Source organism: Callithrix jacchus, chromosome 22 (assembly GCF_049354715.1).
Source record: "Callithrix jacchus isolate 240 chromosome 22, calJac240_pri, whole genome shotgun sequence".
Taxonomy (NCBI): domain Eukaryota; kingdom Metazoa; phylum Chordata; class Mammalia; order Primates; family Cebidae; genus Callithrix; species Callithrix jacchus.
Genome location: NC_133523.1, coordinates 43215094 through 43236645, shown reverse-complemented (window position 1 = coordinate 43236645; position 21552 = coordinate 43215094). Strand labels below are relative to the sequence as shown.

Here is a 21552-nt window from a genome sequence, read left to right as displayed (position 1 = left end):
TCCTTTTTTTTTCCCAATGGAGTCTCACTCTGTCGCCCAGGCTGGAAGTGTAGTGGCGTGATCTCGGCTCACTGCAACCTCTGCCTCCTGGGTTCAAGTGATTCTCCTGCGTCAGCCTCCTGAGTAGCTGGGATTACAGGCGTGAGCCGCCATGCCTGGCCACTACTCCCTTTCTTCCTGCAGAAACACAGCTAGGGTTGGTCGGAGAGTTTATTGGAAGACACAGGAACAAGAAGGGGGAAGTCCCAGGAATCTGTGGGGATCCATCTCCCCTGGTCCAAGACGTCCAAAATGCAGCGGGTGGTGCTCAGGCATCAGTCCCCCATGGGCAGCCATAGGGCCTTGGTCCTCGCAGCTCTCAGCCCCAGTTCCGGGCCTGCCCCCTCGGTCTCCTGGTCCCAGGCCCGCGGGCAGCCCCTGCTCACCCACACTGGTTTGAGGTTTCCTGCCGAGGCCCACTCCACAAACTGCGAGCCCTGAGGTGGGGAGAGAGCGGGGGTCAGCACTTCTATGGGCTTGTTGCTAATCACCTGCTGCCTCCGCGATGAGGACTGTTACTGAAAGGGCCTTCAGGCTGGACCAGGCTCAGTAGCTACAATGCTCCACTCCTCCCAAGCAAAACTTCCAGATGGGAGGGAAAAGCATTTGACCCAGTGGTTAGGGAATTTCCTCTCTATTTTTTTTTTTTTTTGAGACGGAATTTCTCTCTTGTTACCCAGGCTGGAGTGCAATGGCGCGATCTCGGCTCACCACAACCTCCGCCTCCTGGGTTCAGGCAATTCTCCTGCCTCAGCCTCCTGAGTAGGTGGGATTACAGGCATGTGCCACCATGCCCAGCTAATTTTTTGTATTTTTAGTAGAGATGGGGTTTCACCATGTTGACCAGGATGGTCTCGATCTCTTGACCTCGTGATCCACCCGCCTTGGCCTCCCAAAGTGCTAGGATTACAGGCGTGAGCCACCGCGCCCAGCCCTGCAATTTCCTCTCTCTTAACAGCCCAAGTTCAAAGGAATGGGGCCCAGGCTCTTAAGAACAATTTCACATCTGTTAGCAACAGGTTTAAGAGAGTGGATGGTGGGGCATGGTGGCTCACTGCTGTAATCCCAGCACTTGGGGAGCCTGAGGCAGGAGAATCACTTGAGCTCAGGAATTCAAGACCAGCCTGGATAACATAGTGAGACCTGATCACTATTTAAAAAGTAAAAATTATGGCTGGGTGTGGTGGCTCACTCCTGTAATCCCAGCACTTTGGGAGGCTGAGGTGGGTGAATCATGAGGTCAGGAGTTCAAGACCAGCCTGCCCAACATGGTGAAACCCCATCTCTACTACAATAAAAAAATCAGCTGGGTATGGTGATGCATGCCTGTAATCCCAGCTACTCGGGAGGCTGAGGCAGGAGAACTGCTTGAACCAGGACCTGGGAGGCAGAGGTTGCAGTGAACTGAGATTGTGCCACTGCACTCCAGCCTGGGCTATAGAACGAGACTCTGTCTCAAAGAAAAAAAAAAGTAAAAATTGGCTGCGCACAGTGGCTCACGCCTGTAATCTCAACGTTTTGGGAGCCTGAGGCAGGCAGATTTCTCAAGGTCAGGAGTTTGAGACCAGCCTGGCCAATATGGCGAAAGCCCGTCTGTACTAAAAAAAACCAACAGCAATTAGCTGGGCGTGGTGGCCCGTGCCTGTGGTCTCAGCTACTTGAGAGCCAGGAGAATCACTTGAAACCGGGAGGCAGAGGTTGCAGTGAGCCGAGATCATGCCACTGCACTCCAGCCTGGGCGACAGAGTGAGACTGTCTAAATAAATAAATAGTGGACTCAGCCAGTTGTGCCGGCTCACATGTGTAATCCCAGCACTTTGGGACGCCAAGTTGGGTAGATCACTTGAGCCCAGGAGTTTGAGATCAGCCTAGGCAACACAGAGAAACCGGTCTCTACAAAATAAAAAAATTTAGCTTGGCATAGTCCCAGCTACCCAGGAAGCTGAGGTGAGATGGTGGCTTGAGCCTGGGAGGTTCTAGGGTGTGGTCCTTAGCATCAGCTGTCCACTGAGATGAGGTCTTGGGGCTGGGCAGCTCTCAGGCCCTTGTTGCTAAGGCCTGCCTCTTCCTTAGTAACTGGCATCTTAAGGGCGGGGCCTCAGAACCTTGTTGTCAAGGAGTTACTCCCCTTAGCAACAGGAATTCTAAGAGGGTGGGGCTGTGTTTCCAGAAAAGGAGGAGCCTGTTGGAAGTGTGAGATGATGAAGATGGCAAAGAGCACCTGGGCGGATCCGAAATACCACAGGGCCTGGACGTCCTGGTGCAAGGCCAGGCAGCGGGTCAGGTGGTCCCGGTCTCCTGTCACCACGTTGGCCAGGCCCGCTGGAAACAGGGTGGCCATGTCCTGGGGGATGGAGAGAATGGGAGAGTTGGGAGGGCTATGGGGACAGGGCAAGGCTTAGCGGGCATCCAGCGGGACGGGGTTCGTGGACAAAAAGGCCCCAGGCCTGGGTTAAGAATGGGCACTGGGTCCCTGAGGAGTGAAGGCTTGGATGCTGGGGTGGGGACATCGTGGTTATCACGGAGGGTGGTTAAGAGCCACGCTCTTTTGTCTGTCACCCAGAGGCTACGGGGAGCAGAGGCAGGCAGGAAGGCAGGGGACTATACCTGGCAGACCTCCAGGGCCAGCAGGGGACAGGCTGCGCTGGGCACCATGACCACAGTGTTTCCGCAGGCTAGGGCGGGAGCAAGCAGGGACACGAAGGCAAGCAAGGGCCACTCGTCCGGACACACCACAGCCAGCACACCCAGTGGCTCCCGCAGGCACAGCACAGGGCCTCTCAGCCCCGATACCTGCAGGGACAGGCAGGTCAAGCATGGGGCAGGGGAGCCCACCCAGCAGTGAATGAGAGATCGTGTTCTCCCACATCCTCGCCAACACTTGGTGTTAGTCCAGACTGCACCACTGTGTAAGCCCCCCGTCATTTCCCAGACCCTGGTCAAAGCGAAACATTCCACGGGGGCTCAGGCTGTTAGAAACGTCCTGTCCATCCATCTGACTGTATTTCTTTTTCTTTTCTTTTTTTTTTAGAGATGGAGTCTCACTCTGAGATTGCATGGCACAATCTCGGCTCACTGCAACCTCCGCCTCCCAGGTTCAAGCAATTCTCCTGCCTCAGCCTCCCGAGTAGCTGGGATTACAGACACGTGCCACCACACCCGGGTAATTTTTTTGTATTTTAGTAGAGACGGGGTTTCACTGTGTTCCCCAGGCTGGCCTTGAACTCCTGAACTTGTGATCCACCTGCCTTGGCCTCTCAAAGTGCTGAGATTACAGGCGTGAGCTGCTGCGCCCGGCCTCTTTTTTTTTTTGAGATGGAGTCCTGCTCTGTTGCCCAGGCTGGAGTGCAGTGGCACGATCTCAGCTAATTGCAACCTCCACCTCCCAGGTTCAGGTGATTCTCCTGCCTCAGCTTCCCAAGTAGCTGGGATTACAAGTGTGCGTTATCACACCTGGCTAATTTTTGCATCTTTAGTAGAGATGGGATTTCACCATGTTGGCCAGGCTGGGTGTGAACTCCTGACCTCAAGTGATCCACCCACCTCAGCCTCCTAAAGTGCTGGGATTGTAGACGTGAGCCACTGAGCCTGGCTACCTGACTTTTTTTTTAATCACACCCCACCAGTCAAAGGTCCAACTGTAGGAATATCTCCATCATTTCCTGCTGGGCAAAAGTCTAAGGAACATCCTATCACATCCCCCCAGAAAAAGGGCCAAACTGGCCAGGTGTGGTGGCTCATGCCTGTAATGCCAACTCTTTGGGAAGCCAAGGTGGGCGGATCACTTGAGGTCAGGAGTTCGAGACCAGCCTGGCTAACGTAGTGAAACCCTGTCTCTACTAAAAATACAAAAACTTAGCGGGCGTGGTGGTGGTTGCCTGTAGTCCCAGCTACTCGAGAGGCTGAGGTTGGAGAATTATTTGAACCCGGGAGGCAGACGTTGTGGTGAGCGGAGATCGCGCCACTGCATTTCAGCCTGGCAACAGAGCAAGACTCTGTCTCAAAAAAGAAAAAAGAAAAGAAAAGAAAGAAATGTGTTGTGGGGGTCGGGCGTGGTGGCTCACACCTGTAATCCAAGCACTTTGGAGGCCAAGGTGGGCAGATCACCTGAGGTCGGGAGTTCAAGACCAGTCTGACCGACATGGTGAAAACCCATCTTAAAAAAAAAAAAAAAAAAAAAAAAAGAAAGAAAAAAATGTGTTGGGGGGCGGGGGACAAGGGGAGGGAATTTGTAAGACAGGTCAGCAGGTGCAGCAAACCACCATGGCACACATACACCTATGTCACAAACCTGCACGTTCCGTACACATATACCAGAACTTAAAGTCAAATTAAAAAAGAAAGAAAACACATTTTGGCCCATGATATAGTTTGGATGTCCCACCCAACCTCATGTTGAAATGTAATCTGAGACTCACGCCTGTAATCCCAGCACTTTGGGAGGTCAGGACAGGTGGATCACTTAAAGCCAGGATCTAGATCAGCCTGGGCAACATGGCGAGACTCCTGTTTCTACAAAATACAACAAAACCCAGGCATGTGTGCTGGTGTGTACTTGTGATCCCAGATACCCAGGAGGCTGAGGGAGGGAGGCTGGTGCCAACACCCAGCTAATTTTTCTATTTTTTGTAGAGACAGGTTTTCAGTGTGTTGCCTAGACTGGTTTCAAACTCCTTGCCTCAAGCGATCTACCCACTTTTGCCTCCCAAAGTGCTGGGATTACAGGTGTGAGCCACCACACTTCGCCAGGTGTTTCTTTTTGTGACACAGGGCCTTGCTCTGTCACCCAGGCTGGAGTGCGGTGGTGCAATCTCGGCTCACTGCAACCTCTGCCTCCTGGGTTCAAGTGATTCTCCTACTCAGCCTCCCAAGTAGCTGGAAATACAGGTACACACCACCATGCCCAGCGAATGTTTGTATTTTTAGTAAAGATTGGGTCTTACCATGTTGGCCAGGCTGGTCTTGAACTCCTGGGCCCAAGTGGTCTGCCCACCTCGACCTCCCAAAGTGCTGGGATTACAGGCGTGAGCCACCACACGCGGCCCAGGTGTTTCTTTACAGCAATGCAAGAGCCGCCTATCACAGCCACTAAACGGGTTTCAGTCCAGGAAGGCGTCACTAACCGTCATCTGGTGAACGCTACTCTATGAGGTGGGGTGTGCACCCACTCACTACACCGATGAGGAAACTGAGGTACAGAAAGATGAAACCATTGCTGATGATCCTCCCATGGAAGGCCGTGGGGCTGGGCCAGGATCTCACAGCCTCTGTTATGAGCCCCACCCTGCCTGCCCGGCTCTTGTGGCTGCCCACAGACCCTTCACCTGTAGAGTGTGGCCTTGGGCCTGGGCCCGGGCCCCCCATGCCCGAAGTCGCCTCGCGCTCAGCTCCACCTCCACCTCGGCAGCCTTGAGCTCCACTCCCTGCCTCTCCAGCCTGGAGGCCAGGGTTGACTTCCGGCGCTCCAGTGCGGCCGCCAGGGCCCATAGCAGGCCTGCCCGCGCCCCTGGGGACTGTCCCGCCCAGCTGTGGACAGACAGTGCACACTTGGGGTTGGCATCCTGGCCTTGGCTCTCTCAACACCACCTCTGTCCACAGTCCCTACCCTGGGGGTTCAGCCTCCCAGTCTATCAACTGTTGGGGGCCCCAGACTCCCCTCTGCCATGCCATGCCCCCTGGGCTTTCCCGTGTGACCCATCTTACCCAGGGGCAGCCTGGTGAGCGGCCTCCACAGCACCTCGGATGTCCTTGGCTCCGCCTTCAGCCACATAGCCATGGAGGTTGCCGGACGAATCCCAGATGGGCCTGGAGCTTCGGGCCCCAGGAGCCTGGAAACGGCCCCCGATGAAGAGCCCATAGGGGGGTGCTGGGCTGGAGTAGGGTACGACATGAGGAGGAGGTCTGGGGCCTGGATCTGCTAAGGCCTTATGCTCTACCCCACTGGGAAGACGACCTTGGTTCCTGTGAGCCTCTGGGGCATTCCAAATCCCTGTTCCCATGAGCCTCTGGGGGACCCTAAACTCCTGCTCCCATGATTCACTGGGGGACCTAAGCTCCTCCCATGAGATTCTGGAGGACCCTAAACTGCTACCATGAGCCTCTGGGGAACCCCAAATTCTTGCTCCTCTGAGCCTCTGGAGGAACCAAAGTTTCTGCTCCCCTGATCCTCAGGGGACCCCAAATCCCTGTTCCCTTGACCCTTTGGGTGCTCTAAACTCCTACTCCCATGGGCCTCTGGGGATCACTAAACTCCTGCTCCCGTGGGCCTCTGGGGGACACTAAACTCCTTCTCCCATGAGCCTCTGGGGGACACTAAACTCCTGCTCCCATGGGCCTCTGGGGGACACTAAACTCCCTCTCCCATGGGCCTCTGGGGGACACCAAACTCCTTCTCCCATGAGCCTCTGGGGGACACCAAACGCCTTCTCCCATGGGCCTCTGGGGGACACCAAACTCCTTCTCCCATGAGCCTCTGGGGGACACCAAACTCCTTCTCCCATGGGCCTCTGGGGGACACCAAACTCCTTCTCCCATGAGCCTCTGGGGGACACTAAACTCATGCTCCCATGAGCCTCTGGGGGACACCAAACTCCTGCTCCCATGAGCCTCTGGGGGACACCAAACTTCTTCTCCCATGAGCCTCTGGGGGACACCAAACTCCTTCTCCCATGGGCCTCTGGGGGACACTAAACTCCTTCTCCCATGAGCCTCTGGTAGACTCTAATGAGCCTGCTCCCATGAGCCTGAGGGGTATCCCAAATTTCTGTTCCCATGAATCTCTGGAGGACCGAAAGCTTCTGCTCCCATGAGCCTCTGGGAGACCCTATGCACCTATTTTTATGAGCCTCTGGTAGACCCTAAACTTCTGCTCCCTTGAGTCTCTGGAGGGGATCTTAAACTCATGTTCCCATGAGTCTCTGGGGGACCCCAAGCTTCTTCTCCCATGAACCTCTAGGGGACCCCCAACCCTTGTTCCCATGAGCCTCTGGGTACCCTAAACTCCTGCTCCCATAAGCCTCTGGAATACTCTAAAAACTGCTCCCATGAGCCTGAGGGGCACTCCAAATTCCTGTTCCCATGAGCCCCTGGAGGACCCGAAGCTTCTACTCCCATGAGCTTCCGGGTCACTCTAAGCTCCTGCTCCTATGAGCTTTGGTAGACCCTAAACTCCTGCTCCCATGACTCTGGGGGACCCCAGGCTTCTCCCATGAGCCTCTGGGGACCCCAAGCTTCTAGACCCATGAGTTTCTGGGAGAGCACAGACATTCATGGGGCAGAGCTGAGAGTCTCACCAGGCCTGGGGTGGGATGAGTGTGAGGCCACAGTGTGGTACTCAGCAGGATCACGAGACGGCTTGGACAGACCTCGCACCAGCCCTCCAGTCCATGCGGAAGCGAGCATTCATTCCCTTCTCCCTGTTCACCCCCCAGACCACCAGCCCCCAACAACTCACCTGGGCCCGATTTCAGGCCCGGCCGGCAGGGTTGAGGGAACAGCGAGGCCAAAGGTGTCATAGCTCATGTTCTTGGATAGGCAGCACACCTGAGTGGGGGTCCTTGAGAGCCGCAGATACTCATACAGCCCCTGTGAGAGGGACGGTGTCAGGAGGATGCAAGGGGCAGATGCAAGTGTCATGGGCACATGGGGTGGGTGATGAGGAGGGGTGTGCTCACGTCGGGGCCCCCGTGCCAGGAACACCCACTCTCCTTGCAGCCACCTGTGGGCACTGAAGGGTCTCTGAGGCCGTGGGCGTTGATCCAGACGGTGCCCATCTGGAGCCTGTGGGGAAGATGAAGACATCGACAGAGGAAAGCAGACAGCGGCAGGCCAGGGAGGGATGAGTTAAAGGTGTGGGGAGCGAGCCCGGGAGAAGGGAGATGAAGGGAGATGAAGCTGTGAAGACAAAAAGGAGGAGTGAGCACACGGGCCACGGGGACACGCAGACTGACCCATAGCCCAGCTCCAGCGCCTGCCCCAGCCTTTCGCTCCACACGCTGGCGCTGCCCCCACGGGGCGTCCCATTGGCCACTGCCAGTGCCTCCTTGGCTGTGCGGAAGGGGGAGGCCACGACCACAGGCCACGGAACCTGCAAGCAGTGACCGGGAGCTCAGGCAGCCTGGCTCAGCCCTACCCTCCAGTCCCGCCCTCCGGGGCCCACCCACCGGGGAGGAGCTGAGAGCAGGCAGCAGCCCCAGGCCTGGGGCATGTGGTCACCTCAGGGGCTTCCGCAGGCGCTCTGCAGCCCTAAGAGACTTACCTCTGCCTGGGCACAGGGGGAGGCTGGGGGCAGGTTGGAGACCAAGGTTGGGGGATAGAAGGGCCTTTTTGGGGGCACATCGCCAGCCTGGAACACCTAGGGAGAGAAATGATCTAGAAGTCAACCTCCAGTCCCTTCCTGCTGAGACCCAGGAGTCCAGGCCCCAGCCCCTCCCTCAGACCCAGGAGTCCAGGCCCCAGCCCTCCTCCCTCAGACCCAGGAGTCCAGGCCCAGCCCCTCCTCCCTCAGACCCAGAAGTCCAGGCCCCAGGCCTCCTCCCTCAGACCCAGGAGTCCAGGCCCCAGCCCCTCCTCCCTCAGACCCAGGAGTCCAGGCCCCAGCCCCTCCTCCCTCAGACCCAGGAGTCCAGGCCCCAGCCACTCCTCCTTCAGACCCAGGAGTCCAGGCCCCCATCCGCTCCTCCCGCAGACCCAGGAGTCCAGGCCCCAGCCCTCCTCCCTCAGACCCAGGAGACCAGGCCCCAGGCCTCCTCCCTCAGACCCAGGAGTCCAGGCTCCCAGTCCCTCCTGCCTTAGACCCAGGAGTCCAGATCCCCAGCCCCTCCTCCCTCAGACCCAGGAGTCCAGGCTCCCAGTCCCTCCTGCCTCAGACCCAGGATACCAGATCCCCAGCCCCTCCTCCCTCAGACCCAGGAGTCCAGGCCTAGCCCCTCCTCCCTCAGACCCAGGAGCTCTGTCTGCAGGCCTCTCCTCCCCTGACACCTTAAAATCTCTGCCCTTGCCTCACCTGTGCACCCTGGCTCTGGGCCTCATGTACAAAGCGCTGGGCCAGGTCACATGCTGCAGCCCCCCGGGTCCCCATATCCACGGCCCCATCCAGCCCTCGGCCACTCCGAAGACGTCCCATCCGCTCCTGCAGCCGCCTCATGAACTCATCCCACACAGACTCCTGGATGAGGAGCCTGAGGCCGCCCTGTGAGGAAAAGCGGCATCAGGTGCCGACTCAGGGCCACCGCGGCGGGAGGGCTGAGACTCAGAGATGGCGCAGGGTCAGGGAGATGGTGCTCAGGGCCATGCCTGGGGCAGAGGTGGAATCACAAGTTGGTGATCTGAAGAGTGAAGACAGAGGCTGGAAAACGAGGGACACAGACACTCAGAGAAATCAACAGAGTCCCAAAGAACAGAGAGGCCAGGCGAGGTGGCTCACGCCTGTAATCCCAACACTCTGGGAGGCCAAGGTGGGCAGATCATGAGGTCAAGAGAGCGAGACCATCCTGGCCAACATGTTGAAACCCCGACTCTACTAAAAATACAAAAATTAGCTGGGTGTGGTGGCGCCTGCCTATAGTCCCAGCTATTCAGGAGGCTGAGGCAGGAGAATCACTTGAACCTGGGAGGCGGCGTCTGCAGTGAGCTGAGATCGCACCACTGCACTCTAGCCTGGGTGACAGAGTGAGACTCTGTCTCAAAAAAAAAAAAAAAAAAAAATCAACAGAGACCTAAAGAACAGAGAGGTGGCTCACACCTATAATCCTAGCACTTTGGGAGGCCGAGGTGGGTGGATCACCAGAGGTCAGGAGTTCAAGACCAGCCTGGCCATCATGAAAAAACCCCATCTTTAAAAAAAAAAGAAGAACAGAGAGGCAGAGCTCACGCCTGCAATCCTAGCCGAGGTGGGTGGATCACCTGAGGTCAGGAGTTCAAAACCTGCCTGGCCAACATGGTGAAATCCTGTCTATACTAAAAATACACAAAATTAGCTGGGCATGGTGGTGGGCCTCTGTAATCCCAGCTACTCGGGAGGCTGAGGCAGGAGAATCACTTGAACCCAGGAGGTGGAGGTTGCGGTGAGCGGAGACCGTGCCACTGCACTCCAGCCTGGACGACAAGAGTGAAACTCCGTTCTTTTTTTTTTAGAGACAGGGTTTCACCATGTTGGTCAGGCTGGTCTCGAACTCCTAACGTTAGGTGATCCACCTGCCTCGGCCAAAGTGCTGGGATTACAGCGTGAGCTACCACGCCCGGCTAATGCAAAACTCCATCTCAACAAAATAATAAAATGAACAGAGATACAAAACAAAAAACAACAACAAATAAAAACAAACTTGAGGGCTGGAGATAGAGGCAGACCGCCTCCAGGGTGTGCGGGACAGGAGCGCAGGGTCTCACCGGGCCGCGGTCGGACCAGGCGGCGTCCACCACGCCCTCCGCAGCTGAGTCCATGTCCGCGGTGTCTGTCAGCAGCAGCAGCGACTCCATCCCCAGTGCCAGGCCCAGCTCCACGCACTCGCCCGCCAGGCTCCGACGAAGGACACGTCCTTCCTAGGGACCCCGCCTAATTCAGCTGCAGGAGGAGCCTTGCAGCCCCCAGCTATGTTCCACCCCAACCCCCAACCTGAAGATACCTCCAGGGCTCCGCAGAAGGCCACCTTCTGGATTGCAGGCTGGGTGGCCAGGATGGGCCCCAGGGAGGCAGGGCCACTGATGACATTCAGGATTCCTGGGAATGAGCCCAGCTCCCCTGCCAGCTGGGCCAGGAGGAGGGGCGTCGGGGAGGCGGGGGGCACGAGGGCCACTACAGTGCAGCCTGGGGAAGTTGAGCAGCTCAAAGACCTGGGAGCCTAGACCCCAGCCCCTCCTCCCTCAGACCCAGGAGTCCAGGCCCCCAGCCCCTCCTCCCTCAGACCCGGGAGTCCAGACCCCAGCCCCTCCTCCCTCAGACCCAGGAGTCCAGGCCTCAGACCCTCCTCCCTCAGACCCAGGAGTCCAGGCCCCCAGCCCCTCCTCCCTCAGACCCGGGAGTCCAGACCCCAGCCCCTCCTCCCTCAGACCCAGGAGTCCAGGCCTCAGACCCTCCTCCCTCAGACCCAGTGTCCAGGCCCCCAGCTCCTCCTCCCTTAGACCTGGGAGTCCGGGCCCCCAGCCCCTTTATCTCTCAGATTCTAGAGTTTGGGCCCCACCATCTCCTCCTTTCTCAGACCCAAGAGTCAGGACCCCCCCCAGCCCATCATTTACCCACAGCCAGGGCTGGGCAAATCCTCCACATCAACTCAAGGAAGGAGAACGTGGGTGGCAGGATGAGGCCAATTACTCCTACAAGAAAAAAAATGAGGCGAGAGAATTCTTTGAGGCTGGGAGTTCAAGACGAGCCTGGGCCGCATGGTGAGACTCCATAGCTACAAAACATAAAGAAAAAAAAACCAGTTGGGTGTTCTGGTGCATGGTTGTAGTCCCAGTTACTTGGGAGGCTGAGATGGGAGGATCTCAAGCCCAGAAGGTCGAAGCATCAGTGAGCTGTAATTGCACCACTGCACTCTAGCCAGGGTGACAGAGTAACACCCTGTCTGAAAAAGAAAAAGAATGAGGGGGCACAGTGGCTCCTGCCTATAATCTCAATACTGTGGGAGGCTGAGGCAGGTGGATTACAAGGTCAGGAGTTCGAGACCAGCCTAAACAACATGGTGAAACCCCATCTCTACTAAAAATACAAAAATTAGCCAGGCCTGATGGGGCACGCCTATAATCCCAGCTACTCAGGAGTTGAGGCAGGAGAATCGCTTGAACCAGGGAGGTTGAGGGTGCAGTGAGCTGAGATCACATCATTGAACTCCAGTCTGGGTGACAAGAGCGAAACAGTCTCAAAGAATCGAAAGAAGAAGAATGAGGGCTCTGGAGCTGGCACTGCTGGGTCATTTGGGAGGAGAAGGCTAGGGGCTAGAACTCCAGGGTCTTACCCATGGGCTCCCAGCCTGCCAGTGCCTCCTCCTGGGTGGATGCCTGGATTGCATGGTAGTGGAGCAGCTGCTGGGCCAGCTGGACGTCCCCATCCCGAACCTCTCGAACTACTCTCCCCGTCACCAGGGATTCCAGGGTCCACAGCAGCCGCTGGTGTTTCTGGATCACCTTGGCAAGCCTGTGGAGAAAGCAAGAAGTTGCTCATTTTCCAATGGCCCTCAGCCTCAAAGAGTCCTGGGCTGCTCCTATATACCTGGACGACAATCCCCATGAGCCCCACCATTTCCCTGGGGCAGAAGGCAGTGAAGATTTATGGGAATTGTAGTCGTGGAAAAACAAACCCTGAGGATGCTGTGTAAAGGTCTTGGCCACTGGTAAATCTCTGAAGCTTCTGGGAAATTGAGTCTTAACTTTTTTTTTTTTTTCTTTGAGATGGAGTCTCCCGACATGCAGGCTGGAGTGTAATGGCTTGATCTCAGCTCACTGAAAACTCCACCCCCCAGGCTCAAGCAATTCTCTTTCCTCAGCCACCCGAGTAACTGGGATTACAGGTGTGCACCACTACACCCAGCTAGTTTTTGTATTTTTAGTAGAGACAGGGTTTTGTCATGTTGGCCAGGCTGGTCTCGACCTCCTGACCTCAGGTGATCCACTCACCTTGGCCTCCCCAAGTGTTAGAATTACAGGCGTGAGCCCCTGCACCCAGACTGAGTCTTAGCTTCTAATCTCATTTGCATTTTCAGAAATGGGATTTTTGTCTCTAGCTGCCCCTAAAGAAGCTAGGAAATTCACCAGCCCCAGAGAACTGCTGAGCAATGGAGCCTCAACGTGCTCCAAGGATGGTCCTGGGAAATGGAAGCTCTGTGGCTTCTAGTCTCAGTGAACAGTGGAAAACAGATGCAGGTTTTGGCCACTGCCGCCTCCAGCACATACTGGGAATCTGAGCCTTAGCTGCAATTTAATTCAGTGGGATCTTGGGAAACAGCCTTTGTTCCCATGGTCTTGAGCGGATGCTGGGGGTCCCTGCCTCCCGGGGTCCACATCTCAGCTGCATCACCTGGTCAGGTGCTGGCCCCGGATGACTCCAGGCTGTGCACTCCAGCTCTTAAATGCCATCCTGGCCGCCTCCACAGCTGCGGCTACATCCTCGGCCTGTGCTTGCAGGCAACTGGCCAAGCTCTCTCCTGGGAAGAAAAGTGGAGGGACTCAGATGGGAGGAGAGATGCAGGGAGCCCAGGTCAGATCTGGAGGGGGTTGAGATTTTCGGAGCCTGGCGTCATCCTAAGGCTGTAAAGCTGGTCCCATTCTCTGCTGGGTCACAGCTACCATCACTTCCAGAGCAAGGAAGGGATCTTCCCAGAGAGCAGTTTCACAAAGCCTCCACAGAGACCCGGAACCATAATTAGGGTGGACTGCTATCAGAAGGAACCAGACATCGTCGCCCCTCTCCCATCAGCAGCTGCTCCCTGCCCTCAGGCAAGGGGAATGGGTGTTGGTGGGTAGGGCTAGAGGCACACATCCCACTCCTCCACTGATGACTGGAGGACATCTCGCACCTGTGATGGGATCCTGGCAAGGCAATGAATTCCTGTGTTCAGGCTTCAGCCACTTTCCATTCACATAGTGGCCCAAGCACCGGTCCTGGGTGTCCAGCCAGGCCTGGGGGAGGTGGAGAGTTTGGAAAGGGGTCTGGGAGGAGCTGGGGCAGTTCATCCCCTACCCAGAATCCTCTAGGAGGGAACGTCCGTCTCCCTCTGCTCATTCGACTCCTTCTTTTCTCCTACTGCTTAAAAAAAAACTGTGGTAAAAGACAGCGTTTGAAAGTGCGGAGGTCAGCAGTGCGGTGGCACCTCGCACACTGACAGTGTTCTGCAACCATTGCCACTGTCTGTTTCTGGAACATTTTCTTTTTTGTTGTTTGAGACGGAGTTTCACTCTTCTGCCGAGGCTGGACTGCAGTGGGGGGATCTTGGATCACTGCAACTTCCGCCTCCCAGGTTCAAGTGATTCTCCTGCCTTAGCCTCCCCAGTAGCTGAAACTATAGGTGCCCACCATGCCCAGCTAATTTTTGTATTTTTAGTAGAGACAGTTTCACCATGTTGGCCAGGATGGTCTGGATCTCTTAACCTCGAGATCTGCCCGTCTGGGACTCCCAAAGTGCTGGGATTACAGGTGTGAGCCACGGCCCCTGGCTTGCTTTTTTCTGTTTTTCTTTTTTTTTTTTTTTAGATGGAGTCTTGCACACCAGGCTGGAGTGCAGTGGCACTCGGCTCACTGCAACATCCTACTCCCAGGTTCAAGCGGTTCTCCTGCCTCAGCCCCCCAAGTAGCTGGGACTACAGGTGCCCGCCATCACGCCCAGATAATTTTTGGTATTTTTAGTAAAGATGGCGTTTCACTATTTTGGCCAGGCTGGTCTTGTACTCCTGACCTCACGTGATCCACCTGCCATGGCCTCCAAAAGTGCTGAGATTATAGGTGTGAGCCACCGTGCCCGGCCTAGTTCTAGAAGATTTTCATCACCCCAGAAAGAAACCCTGTACCCACGAAGCAGTCATGATGCTCCCCTCCTCATAGCCCCAGCAACCAATAATTTTCTTTCCATCTCTACAAATTTGCCTATTCTGGATAGTTCATATAAAGAGGATCATGGCTGGGCACCGTGGCCCATACCTATAATCCCAGCACTTTGAGAGGCCGAGGCATGAAGATCACGTGAGCCCAGGGGTTCCAGACCAGCCTGGGCAACATAGTGAGACCCCATCTCTACAAAAAACAATTGAAAAATAAAAACAAGCTGGATGTGGCAGTTCACACATGTAATCCCAGCTACTCAGGAGACTGAAGCAAGAAGATTGCTTGAGCCTTGAGCCCAGGTGTTCGAGGCTACAGTGAGCTGTGATCATGCCATTGTACTCCAGCCTGGGCAACAGAGTGAGACCTTGTCTCTACAAATAATAAAAGAAATTTGGGGCCAGGAGCGGTGGCTCACGCCTGTAATCCTAGCACTGTGGGAGGGTGAGGCGGGAGGATCACTTGAGGTCAGGAGTTCAAAACAAGTTTGGCCCCCATAGTGAAACCCCATCTCTACTAAAAATACAAAACAGGCCGGGTGTGGTGGCTCAAGCCTGTAATCCCAGCACTTTGGGAGGCTGAGGCGGGTGGATCAGGAGGTCAAGAGATCGAGACCATCCTGGCCAACATGGTGAAACCCCGTCTCTACTAAAAATACAAAAAATCAGCTGGGCATGGTGGCGCGTGCCTGTAATCCCAGCTACTCAGGAGGCTGAGGCAGGAGAATTGCCTGAACCCAGGAGGCGGAGGTTGCGGTGAGCCGAGATCGCACCACTGCACTCCAGCCTGGGTAACAAGAGCGAAACTCCGTCACAAGAAAACAAAAACAAAACAATTAGCTAGGTGTGGTGGCGGGAGACTGTAATTCTAGCTGCTTGGGAGGCTGAGGCAGGAAAACAGCTTGAACCCAGAAGGTGGAGGTTGCAGTGAGCTGAGATCGCCCCACTTGCCTAGGTGACAGAGCAAGATTCCATCTACAAAAAAATAAAAAAAACTTCCAAATTCAAACACCCACAGGGAAAGACATTTGTGAGATAGTCAGGAATATTCGAACATGAACTGGTTATTAGATGACATTAAAGAATGACTGTTGGCCGGGCATGGTAGCTCACAGCTGTAATCCCTGTACTTTTCCATGCTGAGACGGGAGGATTGCTTGAGCTGAGGAATTTGAGACCTGCCTGGACAGACACAGCGAGAGCCCATCTTTACAATAAAAAATTTAAAAATCTCCCAGTCATGGTGACACACACCTGCGGTCTCAGCTACTCAGGAGGCTGGGGCGGGAGGATTGCTTGAGCCCAGGAGTTCCAGGCTGCATCAACCTGTGATTGCAATACTGAACACTAGCCTGGGCGACAGAGGGAGACCCTGTCTCAAACAAACCAACAGAAAGAATGATGTAATGTCATTAAGTGTGGTGACAGAGCATGGTAGTTATACAATAAAATGAGCCCGTCTTTGTCTGAAGAAAGGATTCAAATATTTATAGGAGAACCAGATGACAGCTAGGGTTTGTTTAAATTACTCCAAAGAAAATACAGAGAGAAACAACGCTGGACTCAACGTTGATGATGTAGAAGCTGAGTGATGGCTAAATAGGGGTTCGAAATAAATACGAATTATTCTGTGGAAGTTGGAAAATTTTCCCCCAAAAGAAAAACAAAATTCCAGAAGGCTGCACAGGGTTCCAGAGGCCTGAGCAGAGGGCCTGGAGGAGAGCTGACAATTCATCGGAAAGACAGAAGCTATTGGTTCCAGATGATTTTTGTCAGGGAAGTCGAGCCAAAAGGTTGACACATTTTGGAATTTTATTTTCAAGAGGAGCTCACGAATGTTTACATGGAATCAATTGTCCAGCATTTCACGTCTTCAAAAGTAAAGTTCAGGCCAAAGAAAACATGTTTGTTGGTTGAGTCTGGCCCTCACACTGCACAGCTGAGATCTTTGCTGGTGTAAGCGAGACCATGGGTCTGGAATTCAAGGGCTCAAGTCCAAACCTCAGCTTCACTTTTTATGATTTATTTATTTATAATTTTTTTTGAGACGGAGTTTCGCTCTTATTACCAAGGCTGGAGTGCAATGGCGCGATCTCGGCTCACCGCAACCTCCGCCTCCTGGGTTCAGGCAATTCTCCTGCCTCAGCCTCCTGAGTAGCTGGGATTACAGGCACGCGCCACCATGCCCAGCTAATTTTTTGTATTTTTAGTAGAGACGGGGTTTAACCGTGTTGACCAGGATGGTCTCAATCTCTTGACCTTGTGATCCACCCGCCTCGGCCTCCCAAAGTGCTGGGATTACAGGCTTGAGCCACCGCACCCGGCCTATGTTTTATTTTTATATTAATCAAGATGGGGGGTCTTGCCATGTTGTCCAGTCTGGTCTCCAACTCCTAGGTGCAAGTGATCCTCCTGCCTCGGTCTCCTGTACTGCTGGGATTATTACAGGTGTGAGCCAACTGCCTGGCCTCAACTTAATTTTTTTTTTTTTTTTTGAGACGGAGTTTTGCTCTTGTTACCCAGGCTGGAGTGCAATGGCACAATCTCGGCTCACCGCAACCTCCACCTCCTGGGATCAGGCAATTCTCCTGCCTCAGCCTCCCGAGTAGCTGGGATTACAGGCACGCGTCACCATGCCCAGCTAATTTTTTGTATTTTTAGTAGAGACGGGGTTTCACCATGTTGACCAGGATGGTCTCGATCTCTTGACCTTGTGATCCACCCGCCTCGGCCTCCCAAAGTGCTGGGATTACAGGTGTGAGCCACTGCACCAGGCCAATTTTTTTTTTTTTTCAAGATGAGGTTTCACCATGATGGCCAGGCTGGTCTTGAACTTCTGACCTCAGGTGGTCCACCCACCTTGGCCTCCCAAAGTGCTAGGATTACAGGCGTGAGCCACCACACCCAGCCAAGTTAATTTTTTTTTTGGGGGGGGACAGGGTCTCATTCTGTCACCTAGGCTGGAGTTCAGTGGTATGATCACTGCACCTCCCAGGCTCAGGTGATCCTCCCACTTCAGCCTCCTGAGTAGCTGGGACTACAGGTATGCAGTGCCACACCCGGCTAATTTTTTTTTGGAGACAGAGTCTTGCTCTGTTGCCCAGGCTGGAGTGCAGTGGTGCAATCTTGGCTTACTACAACCTTTGCCTCCCAGGTTCAAGCGATTCTCCTGCCTCAGCCTCCCGAGTGGCTAGGATTACAGGCCCACGCCACCACATCTGGCTAATTTTTATATTTTAGTAGAGACAGGGTTTCACCATGTTGGTCAGGCTGGTCTCGAACTGCTGACCTCAGGTGACCTGCCCTCCTCGGACTCCCAAAGTGCTGGGATTACAAGGTGTGAGCCACTGTGCCCAGCCCAATTTTTTTTTTGAGACGGAGTTTCGCTCTTGTTACCCAGGCTGGAGTGCAATGGTGCAATCTTGGCTCACCACAACCTCCGCCTCCAGGGTTCAAGCCTCTGCCTCCCAAGTAGCTGCAATGTTTTAATTTTAGTAGAGACCAGGTTTCACTGTGCTGCCCAGGTTGGTCTTAAATTCCTGAGCTCAGGTTAGCCTCCCGTCTCGGCCTCCCCATGTGCTGGGCTGTGCTAGGCTTCTGATCCAGTCCCTTCCACTTGGACCATCGCTCTGGCCTCCTGCACTCCCGTTCAAAGAAGCCTAAGCTCCTTACGCTGGATGCTGGGGACCCTGGGGATCATGAGAGCCCCAAGAGGGAATTCTAACAGCATCTAGGGAAATGACAGAAAGTTTGAGGTGCCCTACTTATTTGCAGGAACCCCATGAGGGTTCTGGGGGCCTCTGAGGGAACATGGGAGTCTTAGGGAGGGTCTGAGGAACACCAGGGGATCATGGGACCCTCATGAGGACTTTAGGGGGGCCCTAAACAATCCTGGGAACCCTATGGGGCATTATGAGAGCTAGAGGGATCATAGGAGCCCCATGAGGGTATCGTGAGGGGCCGCAAGTAATCGCAGGAAGTCCTGATGTGGCCGGGCGCCGTGGCTCACGCCTGTAATCCCAGCACTTTGGGAGGCCGAGGCAGGTGGATCTCTTGAAGCCAGGAGTTTGAGACCAGCCTGACCAACATACTGAAACCCTGTCTCTACAAAAAGTAGAAAAACTAGCTGGGAGTGGCGGTGCGCGTTTCTGGTCCCAGCTAGCCTCTCGGGAGGCTGAGGTGGGAGGATCGCTTGCGCCCAGGAGGTTGAGGCTGCAGTGAGCTGTGATTGCGCCACTGCACTTCAGTTTGGGCGACTGAGTGAGACCCTGGCTCAAAAAACAAAACAAAACAAAAAACAAACCGGGAAGTCCTGATGTATTCTAGGCCCCTCAAAGTTCCCATGGGGTCACATGAACCCCACGAGTATCACGGGGGCTCCATGGCAGTTCTGAAGGTCTCCGGGTATTCAAGGGGATCAAGGGAGTCCCCCGGGAGGTCTGGGACCCTGGAGGACCATGGAAGCCCTAGGATGTTTTGAGGAGTCGTAGAAAGACAATGGGGGTTGTGGGTCACCGGAGCCCCATAATCCTAAGGGGTCTGGGGGATCGCGTCAGGTTCTGAGGGGGTCCTGAGGAATCACAAGGGCTTACAGAGGAGTTTGGGAAAACCGCGGAAACACCATGAAGAGTTCAGGACCAAAGGGCAAGAAACCACTGGGGATGATGGGAACAGACTAAAACACCGAAGCATCCACCGCCAACGCTCAAGGAAGCGTCTCCCAGGGCGCGATGCTATTGGGCGGCGGGAATCACGGGGACTGAAAGAGGCGGAGCTGCTGAGCTGCCGCAATGGATGACGGGAGTCCGCGCGAAAAATCGGGAAGCCCAGGACTGCGGAACACAGCCTGCAGCGCGGGCCGGGCAGGCTCTCACCAGTGCACATGCGTGGCTCTCCGGCACCGGTCCGTACTCCAGCGAGGTGAAGAGCTCGCGGGCGTGAGGCGCTGCACGCGTCGCAGCCATCGCCTACCCGGAACGCTTTCCACGAAGACTGCGGGCGCTCTGTTAAGGGGAACCTTGAGGGTCGAAGGGCGACACCTCCTGTTCCAACCCAAAGGGGCGGGTTAATTAGAATGGGGCGGGGCTACGAGATACAACGAGCAGTCACGCCCACACTTTTTACGTTAGGACGCGAGGGCCCCGCCCATGTCCCGCACCCGGAAGCGTAGTTAGGAGCATGCTCACTGCTTAAAACGGGAAAGATTTAAAAAAAAAAAAAAACAGGGAGGAAGGGGAGCCTGCGATGTGGGTCCCTTGCGAATAGTTATGAGTGTTCTGGTTTTAGAAGGGTCGGCGTGTGGCCGGGCGCTGTGGCTCACGGCTGTAATCCCAACACTTTGGGAGGCCGAGGTGAGCGAATCACCTGAGGTCGGGAGTTCAAGACCAGCCTGACCAATATGGTGAACCCCCCCCCACCCCCCGTCTCTACTTAAAAATACGGTGGCTCATGCCTGTAATGCCAGCACTTTGGGAGGCCGAGACGGGCTGATCAGAAGATCAGGAGTTCCAGACCAGTCTAGCCAATATGGTGAAACTAACTCTCCACTAAAAATACAAAAATTAGCTGGGCGTCGTGGCAGGCGCCTGTAGTCCCGGCTTCTTGCAAGCCTGAGGCAGGAGAATTGCTTGAACCCGGGAGGCGGAGGTTGCAGTGAGCCAGGATCGCGTCACTGCACTCTAACCTTTTAGCGAGATTCCCGTCTCAATTAAAAAATAAAAATAATATAAAAATTAGCCGGGCTGGCCGGGCGCGGTGGATCACAGTGCTCACGCCTGTAATCCCAGCACTTTGGGAGGCCGAGGCGGGTGGATCACAAGGTCAAGAGATAGAGACCATCCTGGTCAACATGGTGAAACCCCGTCTCTACTAAAAATACAAAAAATTAGCTGGGCATGGTGGCACGTGCCTGTAGTCCCAGCTATTCGGGAGCCTGAGGCAGGAGAATTGCTTGAACCCAGGAGGAGAAGGTTGCGGTGAGCCGAGATCGCGCCATTGCACTCCAGTCTGGGTAACAAGAGCGAAACTCCGTCTCAAAAAAAAAAAAAAAAAAAAAAAATTAGCCGGGCTGTGGTGGCACGCGGCTGTAATCTTAGCTACTCAGGAGACTGAGGCGGGAGAACCATTTGAACCCAGGAGGCGTATGTTACAGTGAGCCGATCTGATGCCACTGCATTCCAGCCTGGCCGACAGAGGAAGACCCTGTCTCAAAAAATATAATAATTAAAAAAAAAAAAAGAAGGGTCGGCGTGTTGATGCGTCTTCCTACTGCCTTGTTTTATGGTAGCAGGAAGTGCAGCTTGTATTTTACTTTTTATTTTCTTGAGACAGGCTTTGTCATCCAGGCTGGAGCGCAGTGACGCGTCGACTTTCCGGGCTTAAACGCTTCTCCCGCTTCAGCCTGCACAGTAGTTGGGACTAGGCTAACTTTTTTTTGTAGAGACAAGGTCTCACTATGTTGCTTAGGCTGGTCTTGAACTCCTGGGTTAAGCGATCCTTCTACCTCGGCCTCCCAGTCCGAAAGTGCAGCTTTTAATTCTAATTATATTTACTAGGGGTCTGGATCTAGAACTGGCACGAAGTGATAATTCAAAAATAAAAAGAGTGCCTTTTAGGATAGACATTGAGATTAAGGTTTTGAAAAATGCAGCCTTCACTGCAAAGTAACGGGGCCAGTCTTGGTTGTGGAAAGAATGGGAGTGTGGCGCTTTTTTTTTTTTTTTTTTAAGAGATAAGGCTGGGGCGGGGGGGTGGGGGGGGTGTTAGCTTACTCTGTACCCAAGCTGGTCTCGAACTTCTGGCCTGAAGCGATCCTCTTGCCCTGGCCTGCCAAAGTGTTGAGACTACAGGCATAAACCACGGCGCCCGGCCGGAAGTGTGGCTTTCATAGACACAGGAAGTGTGGCATTAGGGATTCGCCTCGGGGTTTATTTTTGATTGATTGGTGCGAAAGGCGTGGCTTGTCGATAACGCGATACCAGGCTGTGG

The 21552-nt window shown here is 54.6% G+C and overlaps 1 protein-coding gene across 9 annotated transcripts; it reads right to left on the bottom strand.

The window, feature by feature from the left end:
* Positions 1–196: 196 nt before the first annotated feature.
* On the bottom strand, positions 197–21443 carry ALDH16A1 (aldehyde dehydrogenase 16 family member A1). 9 transcript variants are annotated; one of them, XR_013530839.1, is made up of 20 exons: positions 21336–21443; positions 19440–19607; positions 13548–13650; positions 13049–13175; positions 11991–12169; positions 11272–11349; positions 10662–10843; positions 10426–10578; positions 9044–9229; positions 8297–8392; positions 7989–8125; positions 7713–7818; positions 7493–7623; positions 5743–5910; positions 5364–5565; positions 4983–5227; positions 4458–4551; positions 2647–2832; positions 2261–2383; positions 197–476 (listed from the first exon to the last, which is right to left on the bottom strand). XR_013530839.1 is itself a non-coding variant. In XM_035287412.3 (18 exons), exons 2-18 carry the CDS (start codon positions 19527–19529, stop codon positions 315–317), a joined length of 2409 nt encoding a protein of 802 aa, XP_035143303.3. In that variant the 5' UTR covers positions 19530–19607; positions 21336–21443; the 3' UTR covers positions 197–314. The 9 variants fall into 9 exon arrangements, 8 of the variants coding, with proteins under 8 accessions (XP_035143303.3, XP_078215544.1, XP_078215545.1 ...); XM_035287412.3 differs by lacking the exons at positions 4458–4551; positions 4983–5227; XM_078359418.1 differs by lacking the exons at positions 4458–4551; positions 4983–5227 and having other exon boundaries at positions 21343–21443.
* Positions 21444–21552: the final 109 nt, after the last annotated feature.